This window comes from Atractosteus spatula, chromosome 8 (genome assembly GCF_055471065.1).
Source record: "Atractosteus spatula isolate fAtrSpa1 chromosome 8, fAtrSpa1.hap1, whole genome shotgun sequence".
NCBI classification, from domain to species: domain Eukaryota; kingdom Metazoa; phylum Chordata; class Actinopteri; order Semionotiformes; family Lepisosteidae; genus Atractosteus; species Atractosteus spatula.
The window spans coordinates 10,325,635-10,340,904 of NC_142713.1; the positions used below are offsets into that span (position 1 = coordinate 10,325,635).

At 42.3% G+C, this 15,270-nt stretch overlaps 1 protein-coding gene across 1 annotated transcript in view; it reads right to left on the reverse strand.

Annotated features, from left to right (window-relative positions):
- Positions 1–15,270, reverse strand: part of nup205 (nucleoporin 205) — a 63,360-nt gene that overhangs the window by 12,057 nt on the left and 36,033 nt on the right. Inside the window, exons 23-34 of the mRNA XM_088924098.1 lie at positions 13,727–13,841; positions 11,715–11,864; positions 9,850–9,924; positions 8,820–8,977; positions 8,405–8,485; positions 7,017–7,208; positions 5,719–5,926; positions 4,820–4,918; positions 3,922–4,070; positions 2,376–2,567; positions 1,406–1,527; positions 1,148–1,283 (exon numbers count right to left, since the gene is read on the reverse strand). Coding sequence (XP_088780224.1) covers positions 1,148–1,283; positions 1,406–1,527; positions 2,376–2,567; positions 3,922–4,070; positions 4,820–4,918; positions 5,719–5,926; positions 7,017–7,208; positions 8,405–8,485; positions 8,820–8,977; positions 9,850–9,924; positions 11,715–11,864; positions 13,727–13,841 — 1,677 coding nt within the window. The remainder of the gene's footprint in view (positions 1–1,147; positions 1,284–1,405; positions 1,528–2,375; positions 2,568–3,921; positions 4,071–4,819; positions 4,919–5,718; positions 5,927–7,016; positions 7,209–8,404; positions 8,486–8,819; positions 8,978–9,849; positions 9,925–11,714; positions 11,865–13,726; positions 13,842–15,270) is intronic.

Genomic DNA, 15,270 nt, shown 5'->3' on the forward strand with positions numbered 1-15,270 from the left:
TGCCAGAAAGAACTTTAGTTTATAGGTTCTGAATGCAAACCCATGAAACAACTGGCTGTCCTGTTTCTCTCTTTCAAAAAGGAAATTAGCTGTTTGTTCAATTAAACCTCTAACTCCTGTCTGTGCCCAGCTTTTAAAGATGTCCTCAAGGAGTCTTTTTTAAGACAAAGCAAAACCACTAAATATTTTAATTTATGTTTCACCACACATGTGGTATGGCAAATCTATTTTAGACTCTAATAACCTGATTGTTTTTTTTCTAAATTGTGAGGATTACCTAAACTGCTAAAATTGTTAATCTAAAATTGTTTTTCTTATGCTTGCGTGTTTCTTGTTCATTAATGGGTTCGTGTTGTATTTGATGTATTTAAGTATCGTGTTATGACTTTTGCCTTCCTGCAAAGCAAATTTCCCACAATAAAGGAAGCACATAAATCTGTCCGATGGGAAGACTGTTCTGCTGCGGTAGACTTAGCAAACAGAGTTTGAGACTTTGAGATTGTGGTTGACACAGACTACTGGAATATAACGATGATATAAAACATTTCTAATTACTGTATACAAATTCTGTTTATAAGGCAGTTAATATAAGAAAAATATTACTTCTATTTTTCTGTAAACACCTGAGGCATCTCCTTAGAGCATCACAAGAGCAAAGAGCTGTAAAGAGCTCGGTAAAGAGCTGACCCCACTGTGCTTACTATTCGGTAATAAAACGCTTCCTTACTTTGTTTTTTCAATCAATCAAAACAATCGTTAAAATGGTGAAGCGGCCTGTTCTACAAAACATAATTATTTGGTCTGTGGGAAAATCTAAATCATTTCAGTTAAAAATAATTGGTACAATGCCAAACACAAATAATAAAAAGGTCCTGGTTTCCGTGGCATTGAGCAGACAGGAGAGCACGTGACTTCCCCCACCGCCCAGATGGCAGCCATCACAGATAAAACCCCATTTATATAGCTGGGCAGACTACAGCAATTAGGGTGAAATACCTCACTCTAGCTACAAGTGCAGGATTTTGGAGCGACAACCCACCTGTTACGAGACCACAGGCTAATTCATTATATCTCACTGCCCTCAAACACAAATCATACGGTCGCCTAACCATGACCGTCCAAGTGTTCCGGCAATATGCGACCTTACCTGTGCTGCCCCCTGCTGGTGGTGTGCGGTGCTGGAGGTGAGGATGACCTGGAAGAGCCGCAGTGCTGGCAAGAGGATCTGTCTGTAGCGATCGAGGGGCCTCGGGATGAAGGAGGGGTCCCTCTGGCCAAAGGCCCTGTGGAGCAAAAAAAAACAAAAACACCTCTTAACCCACGGCAAGAGCCCCCGCCCGTGTCTCAAAAGCAGGAACACGCGGCATCGCCGCAGAGGCAACCGCTGCTACCCCGGGGCGCTCACCTGTGCACGTCGGTCTCGGGGAGCATGTCGTACACCTGGCACTCCATCAGCCGAGCCACCAGCCCGCAGCGCAGCAGCTCCACCGCCCCCTGGCCTGTTTTCGCCACCCGGGTGAAGAGAGCCTGGCAGGGCGACAGGCAGGGATACGGCCCGCGTGACTCCCACACATTCTGACACACTGTTGATGCAAGTATATTTACCCCCCCCACACACACACACACAGACCCCTCCATGGTAATTTACTCTCCCAAGCAGCTTGGGTTACTTTTCCTTTTTGATCCCTGTTAGAAGAGTTAGGGTTAGAGTATTAGCCTTGTAGGTTCAGAGAGAAGAAGATTGAATCTGGAAATGAAATTCAGTATTAAGTGTGAAGTGTTATAGTGAGGGTAAACGGCAAATGGTCTTGCAGAATCAGCCTGCAAAAATAAGTAAGGCGTTAGCTGCCTTCTTCTAGAGGATTTGGAAAAGTGACAGGACAGTCGCAGAAAGCTGGTTGTGTCCTGCTCTCAATACCAGACTGTTTTAGATTACATCTTAATATTAAACATATTAAGAGACATTTAAAGGAGCCAAAGGCAAAATATTCTTTACTTTCGCAATATTGTCCTTATCAAACAGATATTTCAGGGGAATTGCTTTATTTTTTTTTTGGCACAGTAGTGATGTGTATTATGAACTAGTTGATTTCAAGTGTTTTTAATTTTTTGTTTTCTCACTTTAATGAAAATATTTTCACTGCCTCATAGTATAAGGTGACCTGCCATAAACCTTAACTTCTTTTACTTAAATCCTGTAATGTTTCAGAGATAAAAATGAAAAGAACATCAATGATATCTGAGGTGCAAATCACAAAAACAAAACGGAGACGGGCCGAGTTTGCTCTCCTCTCCTTGGCGGGAGCTGGGATTTCCAGGGAAGGAAGAAAGACTACACAGGATGGGGGACAGGGGCCGGCCGCAGAAGCTCTCACCATCTTGGACTCGTAGATGTAGAGGGGTTTCAGCAGTGGGGGTTGCGGGGTCAGAACGCTCTGCAGGGCCAGGTCGTCCTGCTGCAGGCTCTCCACCAGCACTCGCAGGTACCCGCTGTTGGACATGTACATCAGCCACTGGTACTGTTTGTCGATGGAGATGATCCGGTCCAGCACGGCCAGCGCCAGCATCTGTCAGAGAGTGGGAACACCCAATCAGCAGGGGCACAGGCACTTGTCCTCTTTTTAATGAGAACCTCACATCGGAAGCAATGTCGAACAAGCTGCGGACTCCAGGACACACCCCTGCTGCACAAATGCAAATCAATATTTCAAAGCTCAGTGTGCTGCATTTACAGCGTCTAAGCTTCAGGACTTAGTAGGATGAGGATGGTAAAGAAGGTAAAAAAGAAAGATTACAAAAAGACGTCTGACACAAATATAGCACACCCCTTTGTTTCTGAAACCTGATTACATGCTCGCTAAAAGGAAAAAAAGAGACAATTAAAAAGCTGAAGCTCAGAGATTCCTGAGTGGTTCAACTGATAATGGTGCTCTCTCAAGTGCACGGTTGAGCTCTATTATCATGGGCTTGGGTCTGGGTCATGTCATTACCCAATGGTGCCTGGTGCCTGCCCAACAGAAACAATACACAATAAGCAGTTAAGATAGGATGGCACTAGTCTGTCAGGAAGTCTGTCGGTTCTTGGAGACACCGTGACCCCTGACATGTTTGCTAACACACGGTGCTGGTGGCGAGGCACCAGGTTTTGAATTCTGTTTTTATTTTCATCTGATTCCCTGCAATGAATTGTCGAACGAATTTAAGAAAAGAGACAGAATTTAAGAAAATTAGTTAGTTAAGTGCAAATCATGTCCATATTAACTAAGTGCAAATCATGTCCATATTAACTAAACACAAAACACCGAAGACAAGAAAAAGCTGAAGACTAGACAGAATTGTTGCTCCATCGTGAGAATGTTCCATTGCTACATTCTAATCCCACACTATATTTATGAAGCGCTGCAGGGACCAATTGTCTTCACATAGGCATGATCGTGCACATACGTCCAAGGTTTAATTAATGAAACTGCAAATTTAAATTTAACCTACCTCCTTACATTATTTCAACACGGTAGATTTCAGTTTGATCAGCTGAGCCACTTTCTGACACACAGCCAACTCAAATGCACATGAATAAGAGCTTGCCATTCTTCAGGAGTGCGATTTTGGAAACACGGAGGAGGTTTGCTCCGGTGTGTTTGTGTTTAACACCAAATATAGTGTTGCGTAGTGAACTTCACATGGCCAGCAGTTATTTTGATACTAGGATTTCCATTCTTTTTCCAAACATATGTCTCATTTTCCCCAAACTTCTCCAGGTCTGGAAATCAGTAATTTTTAATCCCATACTTTTCCAGACCTGTGCACACACCATGGGTGATTCCAGTTTAAAACACAAGGCATACAAATAAAAAAAAATAACGAGACCCTTGAGCTCCTAGCAGAGGAGGACCTCTGTAAGACCACGACGAGCCTGCCTACCCGTCCGATCTCATGGCCATCGCAGGCGTCCCTGCACACCACCTCCATGAGCGCTGTGCCGTAGCTCTGGATGATGGACAGGTTCTCCCTCTGCAGCTTGCTGAAGCCGTCCTCGGGGGCTGTCAAACGCTCCCACATGGACGTCCCGGCTGCAAGGAGACGGGGACAGTCGCGCGCTGCCACACTCAGGCACAAGAGCAGGAAGATCCCAATAAAGGAACGTCCTGCTCACTCGTCCCTGAAGTGCTTGAAAACTGAGGTGCTTGGATGCTTTTCGTGTCCCATTATTCCTATTACTCCTTTGTGAATTAATGTTGATAGCTGGTCACAACACAATGTCTGCACATAATAAGCACCTGATAAGTGCCCTATTTACTGTACATAATATCTCCATAGACATGGGAATAGTCCAGGTTCTTTGCAGTGCAGATCAGTATAAGCATGTAAAGAGCTATCTGAAGTATAAAAAACAAGTATACAACTAAGCTATACACAGACACAGTAACAAGACATGATGCAGTGACAGTGCAAAGGAGATGAGCTTAGAGGTGTCAAGAGAGACAGCTGAAAACATCATTTACTTACATTTCTTATTTATACAGTAAATAAAATAGCATTTTAGACAGCTTTCCATTTCAAAGTCAAAGTCTGACATGGCAATATTCATTGGCCCCGAGAGGGATTAGTGAAAAGTAAAAAGGTGTTAAAAGGCACAATTATAAATATTTTTCACAGAGACTTCAACTTAACTCAACCACACTTTATCTATTCTACGAAATTAGGCTTGTATGTACAAATCTCAAAGCTCAAACTCCTGTGAGGGAGAGAAGACCCACTGAGAGCCTGTCTAGAGCTCGTACCGAGGGGGTGCAGAAAGTGAAATCCATGCTCTGCGTACCTGTCTGCAGTGTGTCTGGCTCCTCCGGCTTCTGTGCGATCTGTAGGTAGTAGAGCAGAGACCCATACAGGTGGGCCCGTAACCTCTGGAAACCACCGCCTGCAAGAAGACAAGTGTTTTCTTGATGCATATTTATCTCAACATATTTCACCTTTATAACCCCTGTAAAGTTGCGTGGAATCAAAAACAACTAAATTAATTATACTCAAGCTATATAATTAATAATAATAATTGCTTGCACTTATATAGCATTTTCTGGACACTCCACTCAAAGTGCTTTACAGCTGATGGGGACTCCCCTCCACCACCACCAATGTGCAGCCCCACATGGATGATGCGACGGCAGCCATAGTGCACCAGAACGCTCACCACACATCAGCTATCAGTGGGAAGGAGAGCAGAGTAATGAAGCCAATTCATAGATGGGGGTTATTAGGAGGCCATGATTGGTAAAGGCCAATGGGAAATTTGGCCAGGACGCCGGGGTTACACCCCTACTCTTTTTGAGAAACACCCGGGGATTTTTAATGACCACAGAGAGTCAGGACCTCGGTTTTACGTCTCATCCGAAGGATGGCGCATTAGGACCCACATGGACCGCAGGGTGAGCACCCCCTGCTGGCCCCACTAACACATCTTCCTGCAGCAACCTTAATTTTTCCCAGGAGGTCTCCCATCCAGGGACTGACCAGGCTCACACCTGCTTAGCTTCAGTGGGCTGCCACTTGTGAGTTGCAGAGTGATATGGCTGCTGGCCATGTACTTATTATACTAAAATCATATATTGACATTACATATATTATTACTGCGGTTATAACTGAAGATAACAAAACGCTTGCTTATGTCCAGATCAGATCAGTGTCTTACACTAACCCCATCTGAGAGGATGGATGGCTCACCGGTACAGAGGATGAAGTCCAGCAGCTTCCTGAGGATCAGGTGCAGAGCAGAGTTCGCTATGGAGGCGAAGCCCGAGGCGGCGGATCCCTCCGGCCGCGCCCCCTGCTGCTGCTCCGAGAGCACCGACTGGCTGAGGTGGGCGGTGAGGGTGAACACCGCCCCGGCGACCACCGGCGTCAGCTCCTCGGCCGCGTCTTCGGAGAGCACCTGGGCACAGAGACGCAGAGGAGACACGGCCCAGTCACGCCGAGACAAGCCGTTGTGCAGAGCAAGCTCAGACAGGCGAGGCAGACTCGACGGGTCGAAAACGTTGTGTGCAACAGAGTTTCGGAAAATCTGAGTGTGCAGGAGGAGTTGTGCGTGCGTGCGTGTATGTGTAACAGATGTGTGGACAGACTATGTCCCAGTGATACATCTGACAATGGTGCAACAGAAAGAGGTATCTGCCTATTTTCTAGGTCATTAAGAACTGGCATGTGATAAACACAGGCAATGAAACTAAAGAAGAAATATGGAACATGGGCTGCAAATAATAACTATAAAAAAAGTTAAAGTGCAGTACTTTGAATACCAGTAAATATTCAAAACAGATATAGCAGATTCTGTCTATAGAAAAAGTTTTTTGGTATCAGTGTGTGTTATTCACAGCATTCACATGCAGCATGACAGAGCATCAGTCTTGCATTACGTGCAGAAGCAGATAAAATCCCTTTGTACAGTGGTTTGGTCTATTTGAAGCTTTAACACCATCAAGCTTTTGGACAGATGGAGCTGGTTTAGATAATTTACAGTTTTAGCACCTTTTGCTCCTTCTTAGCGTCCACACTCAAATAATTATTGGTCCTCAGGCATGACGATCTTAGATGTTAGTATAAATGCAGCTAAGCAAATTATTTTACAAAGATGGCTGGAGACGGATACCTTTAAATCATTTGCACAAATTGTTCTTATCCAATACTGTGAGCTCAGTGCCGTAACTGGGTAACTGGGAGAGACTTCTATAATGTGAGCTCAGTGCGGTAACCTGTTAACTGGAAGAGACTCTAATATTGTGATCTCAGTGCCGTAACTGGGTAACTGGGAGAGACTCCTGTACTGTGAGCACAGTGCAGTAACTGGGTAACTGGGAGAGACTCCTGTACTGTGAGCTCAGTGCAGTAGCTGGGTAACTGGGAGAGACTCCGGTACTGTGAGCTCAGTGCAGTAGCTGGGAGAGACTCCGGTACTGTGAGCTCAGTGCAGTAGCTGGGAGAGACTCTGGCACTGTGAGCTCAGTAAAGTGCACCAGGAGCCTTGCCTTGTCATGCAAGTCCAGCAGTAGGTCACGGATGATGAGCTGGCGGTCCTCAGCGGGAATGATGTCTGGGGGACAGGCAGTCAGGATGGTCTCTACCAGGTTGCGCCAGGACTGCAGGGCATGGCGTTTGGCACTGAGGCTCTGCCGCACCCGATTTCTCTCCACAACATGCTGCAGAATCGAGTTGACCTCCTGGCATGAAATGGACACACAAGCAAGGAAACAGAATAGTAACTTCCAACAACTGACGTGCAGTCCAGTTTCCATCAACACCTTTTTTTTCCCTTTTCTGCGTGTACTTTTTAAACTTTTCAGACAAGTATAATATATTAAAACTAACAGCAAAGAATGAGAATTCAACACATAAAGACTGTCAAAACCACCAGAGTATGGGGAATATAATTCAAAACCCATTTCTAAAGCAATGATGTAAATACATGCTGTTTATACCTTAGACAAGTGAATCTCTCTCCTGGACCTAGAGAGCCACAGCCTAGCAAGGGAATTCAAAATTTGTAGTTAAGACCTTTAAATTACATCTCTCTCTAGACAAGCAGTCTGTCTGGAGTCCAGGTGGGTTTGTAATAAGAGTCAGGCTGCCTGGTCATATGGGCTGTGAGGAGACTCTAGCAAGAACAGCTAGAATGTTCTATCGGCCGGGCTTTCTACTGATGTAGCTGGGGCTTTATAATGATGGGGTGGGTAACAGTATGCGCTAACTGGGAAGTTCATAGCCCTTCCTTTCCCTGGAAACAGTTCAACAGCTGGGTCGATTCTGCCACCTTGTATATATCCTACTCTGAAAGTCGAACTTCCATTTGGCTGGGTGATATTAATGTGCTTTAAGGCAATTTCCATGCTATGAATTTAAAACATACAATTATAAACAACCACAGAATATTTCCCTTGAACTCCTGCTGTTATGCACTTTACGAGAACTCGGATCATTTTGAATAGCTAAGTGTGTGGTGTGGCAGTCTTTCTATCTTTGTAAGGGTTTCCCATCATATGAATTGAGTTCAAAACTGATTAAATCAAGTGATTAAGAGCTCCTGGTAAAGGGCCATGTCACTAGCTTACTATAACCAGGATACCACTGACAGTGGCACATAATACCCAGTTATAGCCAGCAGCCATCACTCTGCAACTCACAACTGGCAACCCACTGAAGCTCAGCAGGTGAGAGCCTGGTCAGTATCTGGATGGGAGACCTCCTGGGAAAAACTAAGGTTGCTGCTGGAAGATGTGTTAGTGGGACCAGTAGGGGGCACTCATCCTACAGTCTGTGTGGGTTCTAATACTCTGTTTATGTCAATCAGTATGACACCTTGTCTCAGTTTGATCTCGCTGAACTTGCAGATCTTACAAACAATTAAAGTGAAACTCACCTCCATAAGCAATGGCCTTTGGCCAATGGCTGCAATTCCCTGGAGAGCATTGACCTCTGCCAACAGAACTCTGTGCAGGAGCTGCAAATCAAGCAAGAGACCGCATGAAAGATCAGACAAAACAAGAAATCCTTAAGTGATACAGAGTGCCAATGATATTGAACTAATTAATTTAGGAAAAAAAATTCTTAGAAATAGTTCATGCACACATACAGTATGTTGTATTTTGACAACTGCAAAAAAAAAGCACTGTGATATTTGATAGCATTTTAAGCATCATCCAATCACAACATCTCGAAATCGCTGGGTCATTTCTGTTTTAGTTTTGGGTTCTTGAGACGTGGGTGTCACCCGGCACAGATCAGCAGATCACACTGGCATCACCGAGAGGGCAGATCCCTGGGAAGACGTGTACCTTGACGTTGCAGACACTCTGGCCGTGCTCGTTGGTATGCTCACAGTTGGAGATGACCTGCTCTATCTGGGTCCTGTCAAAGAAGTCCAGCTGGAGAAGCTCTGGCACCTCCTGGCTGAAATCAATGGCATCTAGCACACTGAGGATCTTCCGGCGCACTAGGAATGACAGGATTGCAGAGTGAGAAATGCCAGGGAGGCACAGTGCATTGATCACTGGCAGCAAGAGAGGACAAAGAATAAATAAGATGAAGACACCAAAGGTGAGGAATAAAAAAAAAAGGCAAGAGTATCTCCACAGAAATGACAGAGACGCAGAGAGACGCATCCAACACCGAGTTGGCAACAGAACAATATAGCAGTGGGAGTGTAGGATCATGAGAAGTAGTTCAGAGGCTCTGTATCTGGGGACACACTGCAGTTATCACACTGAAATTAGGAAGAAAACTACATCAGCATTTTGCAACTGAGAATTCATAGCACACAATACAGAATACTTGTATCAGATAATAACTGCAAATAATCAGGATGTGTCTATAACTGCAACTGGTTAAAGCTGAATTACATCCAGTAATGAAACTGGATGCTATTGTCAGAAGTCAAGAGTGAAATCATTAATGAGAAGCAGGGCTAGGCCAGTACCAAATGAGCCAATGTAATACTGTCTCAGAGTCGGGCCTTAAAATAACATTTAAAAACACTGGAGAATAAACTTACAGGTAGTTCAGACATTCCTAATGCCCTTATGAGGCAGAAAATGATAATCAGAGTGTAAAGCCTCTTTGTATCAGATAGAGGTTCGAATTTCAGCTCCAAAGTACTCCCATCCAACAGAATGAAAATCATATGGATGTGTTGCCCGTATAGGTAAATTACTTAACAAGGTCTTCAATAAATGATACTTGTTTACTTAACTGAATGCAGCTTTTATACCAAACCTTACGACTGAAGTTTCACTTTTTTAGGGAAAGCAAGTCTGTAAAAGCCATATGCAGCAAATATGATACAGCAATTTAAAGAACTGCATTGACCTTTGGAAACGGAGTCAAAATGCAGGAAACCACTGACTGATCGTGTCTCCTCTTCCAGTCCAGCTTCTATATCACCTAGTAACATGGGAGAAAGAAAGAAGCCTTAACGCTTGAAGACTGTTTAATCTATGACAAAGATAATCAAATCACAGATGTATAGCCTGGGTTTGCAATACCCCCCCTGCCAAACATACTGGGCCTGCAGCAAGGTCAGTCTAAACTTCATGAATAAACATTGTAGCAATACAGTAGTTTATTGAGTAACTGAAATAAAATAAATATTATTTTTAAAAGCAATAAATACATTGTAAAATCACTGGCTTCTTGTCAGGTACGGGGCGGACTTCAAAATCCTTCTACCTACTTACAAGGCTCTCAGAGGTCAGGCACCTGTCTATCTAAAGGAACTTATTCATGTTTACCATCCAAGTTGCCTGCTTAGATCACAGAATGCAGGTCTTCTTCATATTCCATGAATTAATAAAATAACAGTTGGCGGTAAAGCCTTTAGTTACAGGGCCCCTAATTTACGGAACAGTCTCCCACCCCACATTCAGGATGCCCAGTCAATCTCAGTATTCAAATCCAGACTGAAGACCTTTACTTCAGCTTAGCCTACGCACACCTTACATTATAGCCTGCTGCAACCATGGCTGCTGGTGCTGCTGTACATGCCATTGTGTGTCTATGTTGGCCCACCAGGTAGATACATCTGTTCTGACCAAACTATCCTATTCTCCTCCCCACATGTCCAGATGGTGCCAGGGCTGGGCACCATCTGAGTTGGATGCTGCATCACTGCCATGGATCCAAGAGGAACATCGTGGATATAGCTATCGTTAAGGAGGAATTTACTGGTCTACAGAGATCTGCATGGAGTACTGACATACAGAAGATATGATGGATGGATGGATGGATTAATAGCCTCATTGTTTCCTTTTTTTAATTATATAATGTTAGCATGCCCAAAGGGGTCGAGCAACCAGTTGATCTTAGACACCTAGAGGTTTTTTTTCTCCTTACTAAGGAGTTTTTGGTTGTCTTCTGGTCTTCTGTTCTGTATTGATATAATGTATCATCAATTGCATTGTTAAGCGCCTTGGGGCAACCTTGTTGTGAAAGGCACTATATAAAAATAAACTGAATTGTCAAACTGTTTTCAGTAGGTTAAAAAGTAACTGCAGATGTTTACGCAGCACCTACCATACTCTCAAACAAAAATTATATAAAAAATTATTTTTTAGCCAGCCGGTCAATGGCTAATATGAAAGAAAAATCAATTGTGCCTATCTTATTATTGCGTTCTATGTATACTTATTTTTAAAGACTTTATGCTTTGACCAATTTCAAATCTTGAGATCAGCTGCTTTGCTTTCACATTTTCCATCTATAAAAAGTGTGGCAGTGGCCAATAATGTTTTTGTGTGTTCTTCACAGCAACTTTAACCATAAAATTCCTGAAATGGGCATCAATATGAAGATGTATATTTAGCTATATTTACAAATAAGGGGGTGGAAAATGCTACAACCACAATTTAAAGTATAATTTAATATAATAAATTGTAATTTAATAAAGTTTATGTGTAAAAAAGTAAAGTGTGATAATTTTATAACCAAAACTTATTTGTCAATGATACCACTTCTAAGTTTAACAAACCGTGTTTTGCCCGAGTAAGTGGTAACTAAGATGTTCAGGTGAGTGATCTAATATAAGACACTGCTACCCAAATCAGCAATTCTATAGGTGGGCTACTTGAGGCGGAGAAAGCACATGTCTCTGTGGCCTGTGCTTATCTGCGAGCTCTGGGGAGGCGTGTATGGGGGTACACAGCCATGTGAGAAACGGGGGGTAACGGGAGGTGTACCGATGGGCGCCCTGCGAGGCAGGTCGTCCAGGAGCAGGTTGAGCAGCCGCTGCGTGTGGGAGCGCTGGCGGTTGAGAGATGTGAGTCGCAGCTCGATCGCTGCGGTCTTCATCAGCCAGGACATCTGGTTCAGAGCAGCAACCTCATTACCTGAGGAAGAAGGAGAAAGTGCAGCATATAGTTATCTCTCTGGGAACACCTTTTTGCTTTTAACAGCACCACACACCTGCTCTTCCTTACTTATTTTTAGATTAGAATTAACCTCTAATGTACCAACAGCAAAGAATAATAAATCGTTCTTGTATTAAGTGGCAAAGTTTACCTTCTTTCTCACTGGTGGGATACTACGTCAACACCTGTAACATCTCCCTTGGCCATGTCACTGGACTGAAGAAACATCCTTCAAAGGTCAGGGTTTTTAATTAAAATTGAACTGATCGATCATACCTGCACATTTTGATCACTATAAAAATGGTTAATAAATTATTCCAGTCTGCCCATGCACTGCAGAAAAAAAATCCTGCTTTAGAAAAAAATAGAAAGATGGTGGCAGAGCTTGAAAGACAGTATAGGAGAATTGAGAGTAAACTAAAAAATTAAAATTTCAAAAATACGTCTTTGGCAACACTGTTACAGGGGAGTTAAATCTATCCTGTTAAATTGCTGCTGATTAAATGTTAGCCATGTCTAATAATAGTAATGTGAATGCTTTAGTTATGACAATGTTTAATCTATATTGCAAAATGTCCTGTCCAGGGCTGTGCGTTGCACAAGTACCTAACAAGTTTCTTATTTAGCTTACATTTCTTACTTTTGTTTTATTCCATTCTGGCCTGATCATTCACACTTAAAGTCACTGTGGGCAAATTTACATCAACAATGCTTTCACTGAGGACTGGCACTTCCTTCTCTGCTATACAACATAGAAATAAACTGTCTCACTGGATGCTGCAGGTTTCATCAGACAGCCCACAGTGAGTGTAACAATGTGAGAGTTACATTGTTATTGTCTGTTGCAGCCATACACTTATTAAAATGATCACAAATATACAAACCCTAATAAGGCTAAAATAAAACAGAACACTTACATTCTTACCATTTAATGTACATAACTCATTAAACACACTAAACCCATCTCATCCAATACAGGGTCACGGGAGTGGCGGAGTATATCCTGGCAAGCAAAAGGAGCAAGGCAGGATATACCCTGGACAGGACACCAGTCCATCGCAGGGCACACACAGACACAAACACAATTTTCAAAACCCAATTAAAATTGTTAGTTATATATAACTGATTTAACTGCAGACTCGTTTGTGGGATGCAGCAATTAAATTATAGGGTACAGGGTGGCTGGTTGAATAAGCACAGTGACACCGACACTTATACATAAGCACTTGCAATTATTTTTAACATACGGCAAGGTTTGAGGTCAATTAAAATGATTTTCATGGGCAATGCCAAATAGCGAAAGTAAGTGAATATTTAGAAAATAACTAACTTTGGGATCCTGGAAAGTGAGCAAACCTTTGAGCTCTTCAACAAGGCCTTATGATCTACAGAATAAAAATGGACAATTCTGAAGTCATGTATCCTTAGTAACATAACCATAAGCAACTGAGGGTTTTGTTGTTGTCTTTTTCTTACTTTATTCTAATTTCTTATCCTTATTTTAGTTTGTGTCTTTCCTTTGATTTTTATCATTACTTCTGCTTCATCTTTGTTTTCTGTTTGATTTTTTTTAAAGAAGACTGCCCATACTTAAATTACCCTCTCCCATGTTTCTATAATTCAGGGTATAGCAGAGAGGAGGGATGTGGGACAGTAATTAAGGGGATTTATTACCTGAAAACCTTGTTTAGATGGTTATATTGATGTACTGTTCTTCTTGTAAAACTTGAATAAAAAACTTCTGAACCAAAGACTGACAGCCCTTCCATGCCAGAGTCACACAGGAAGCGACTCATTTATCCGTCTATGAATACAGCCTCTGAATAAGAGAGGGCACATACCCTTAGTGAGGAAGGGCAGGTGCTGCAGATGGGTGTAGAGGAAGTCTTGGCTGGTCCGCAGGTAGCGCATGGTGGGTCCGGAGGTCTCTGAGCAGGCACACAGCTGGTAGATCACCTGTGTGGGGGGACAGCACAGACACAGACGCTGATGACTGACAGTCTGTAAGTCAGTTACATTGCCAAGATCAAACTACTTTCACTTAGCCTTTCACATTTAACATGGCTTATTTTTTTCCCAGATTAAGCCTGAGGGTAGTCTTGTACCGACCAAGATTACTATTAATTATTAGACCATTAATCATGAGATCTATACAGTCATATATACTGGCTTCTGGATTTAAATTCAGTAACGAACACTTGGAAAAGATGCGATATAGTAGCACTACTCTTTTTCTGATCACCACGTAAAAGCACAACTTTGCACCATTAATCAATCCTTTTATTTATGTTTTTAGTTTTGTTTTATTTGATAAGAATAAACAGCATAGCTCTTACCAGACTGATTCTACAATGCTACAGTATCTGTGCTTGTGCCTCGGTTAAGAAGTAATTTATAGTTATATAAAACCAACTGTGTAGAAAAAATCTGAAAGAATAAAAAAGGAATTCAAAGTACAATACTTAAACAAAACCAAGACAAAGCACATACTTGACTGGTTCTCTGGTGTCATTCTAGACTGAGTTTTCATTTGATTTACAACTTAAGACTTTGAGAAGAAATGCTTTCAATCACTTTAGAAACAATGTGAGCCAATTCAGTCTGGGTTCATACTGATGCACAGTACAGAAACAACTGGTGATACTAATGAGTTACTGAAGATTGCTGGCTCTGGGTCTTTATCCATTCTTGTCCAGCTGGACCTCAGTACTGCTTTTGAAACTGTTCATATCATATCATCAACAAACTTAGTCAAGGTTATTGGTATTACTGGAACTACTTTCTACTAGAACAAGTACAGAGAATGTGAAAATGGACTCAAGAGAAGGTGAGAAACAATGTTTAAACAAGAAGAGGTGTGAAAAGCTGAAATCTAGAAATGAACAGAGAGGTTTTAAAAAGTGATATTAAGTGATTGGGGAAGATGTAGTTAACAATAAGGATAATCTTGACTTCTGATGTTTTTCTAGAGTATGAATCCCAAAATCCCTCTAACAGGTCAGTGACATGGGGGAACTATTAGCTTGTAGAGACAAACTTTGGTTCTCACAGTTCTGATGTGTTTCCTGAACTGGTCAGCCAGTATTTTTCCTGTCTCAACAATGTAAATGGCAGGGCATGACCAGGAGGCACAAATGGAAAATTCATGGAATTCTGTTTAATATTGAATAAAACTTTTCTACCCAAAGTGTCGTAGGAATAAGGAACAATCTACCCAACTAGGCAAGCAAAAGAAAGCTTGCAGCATGTTCAGAATAAAACTGAATAATGAACTAATGCAAAAATGTACAAGTATATATCTTTAAGCCTCCTTGCACTGGCACACTGCAAGGTACGATATTTGTATCCTTCAAGAAACGATTGTTCTAACACAAAGCTCCTTGTG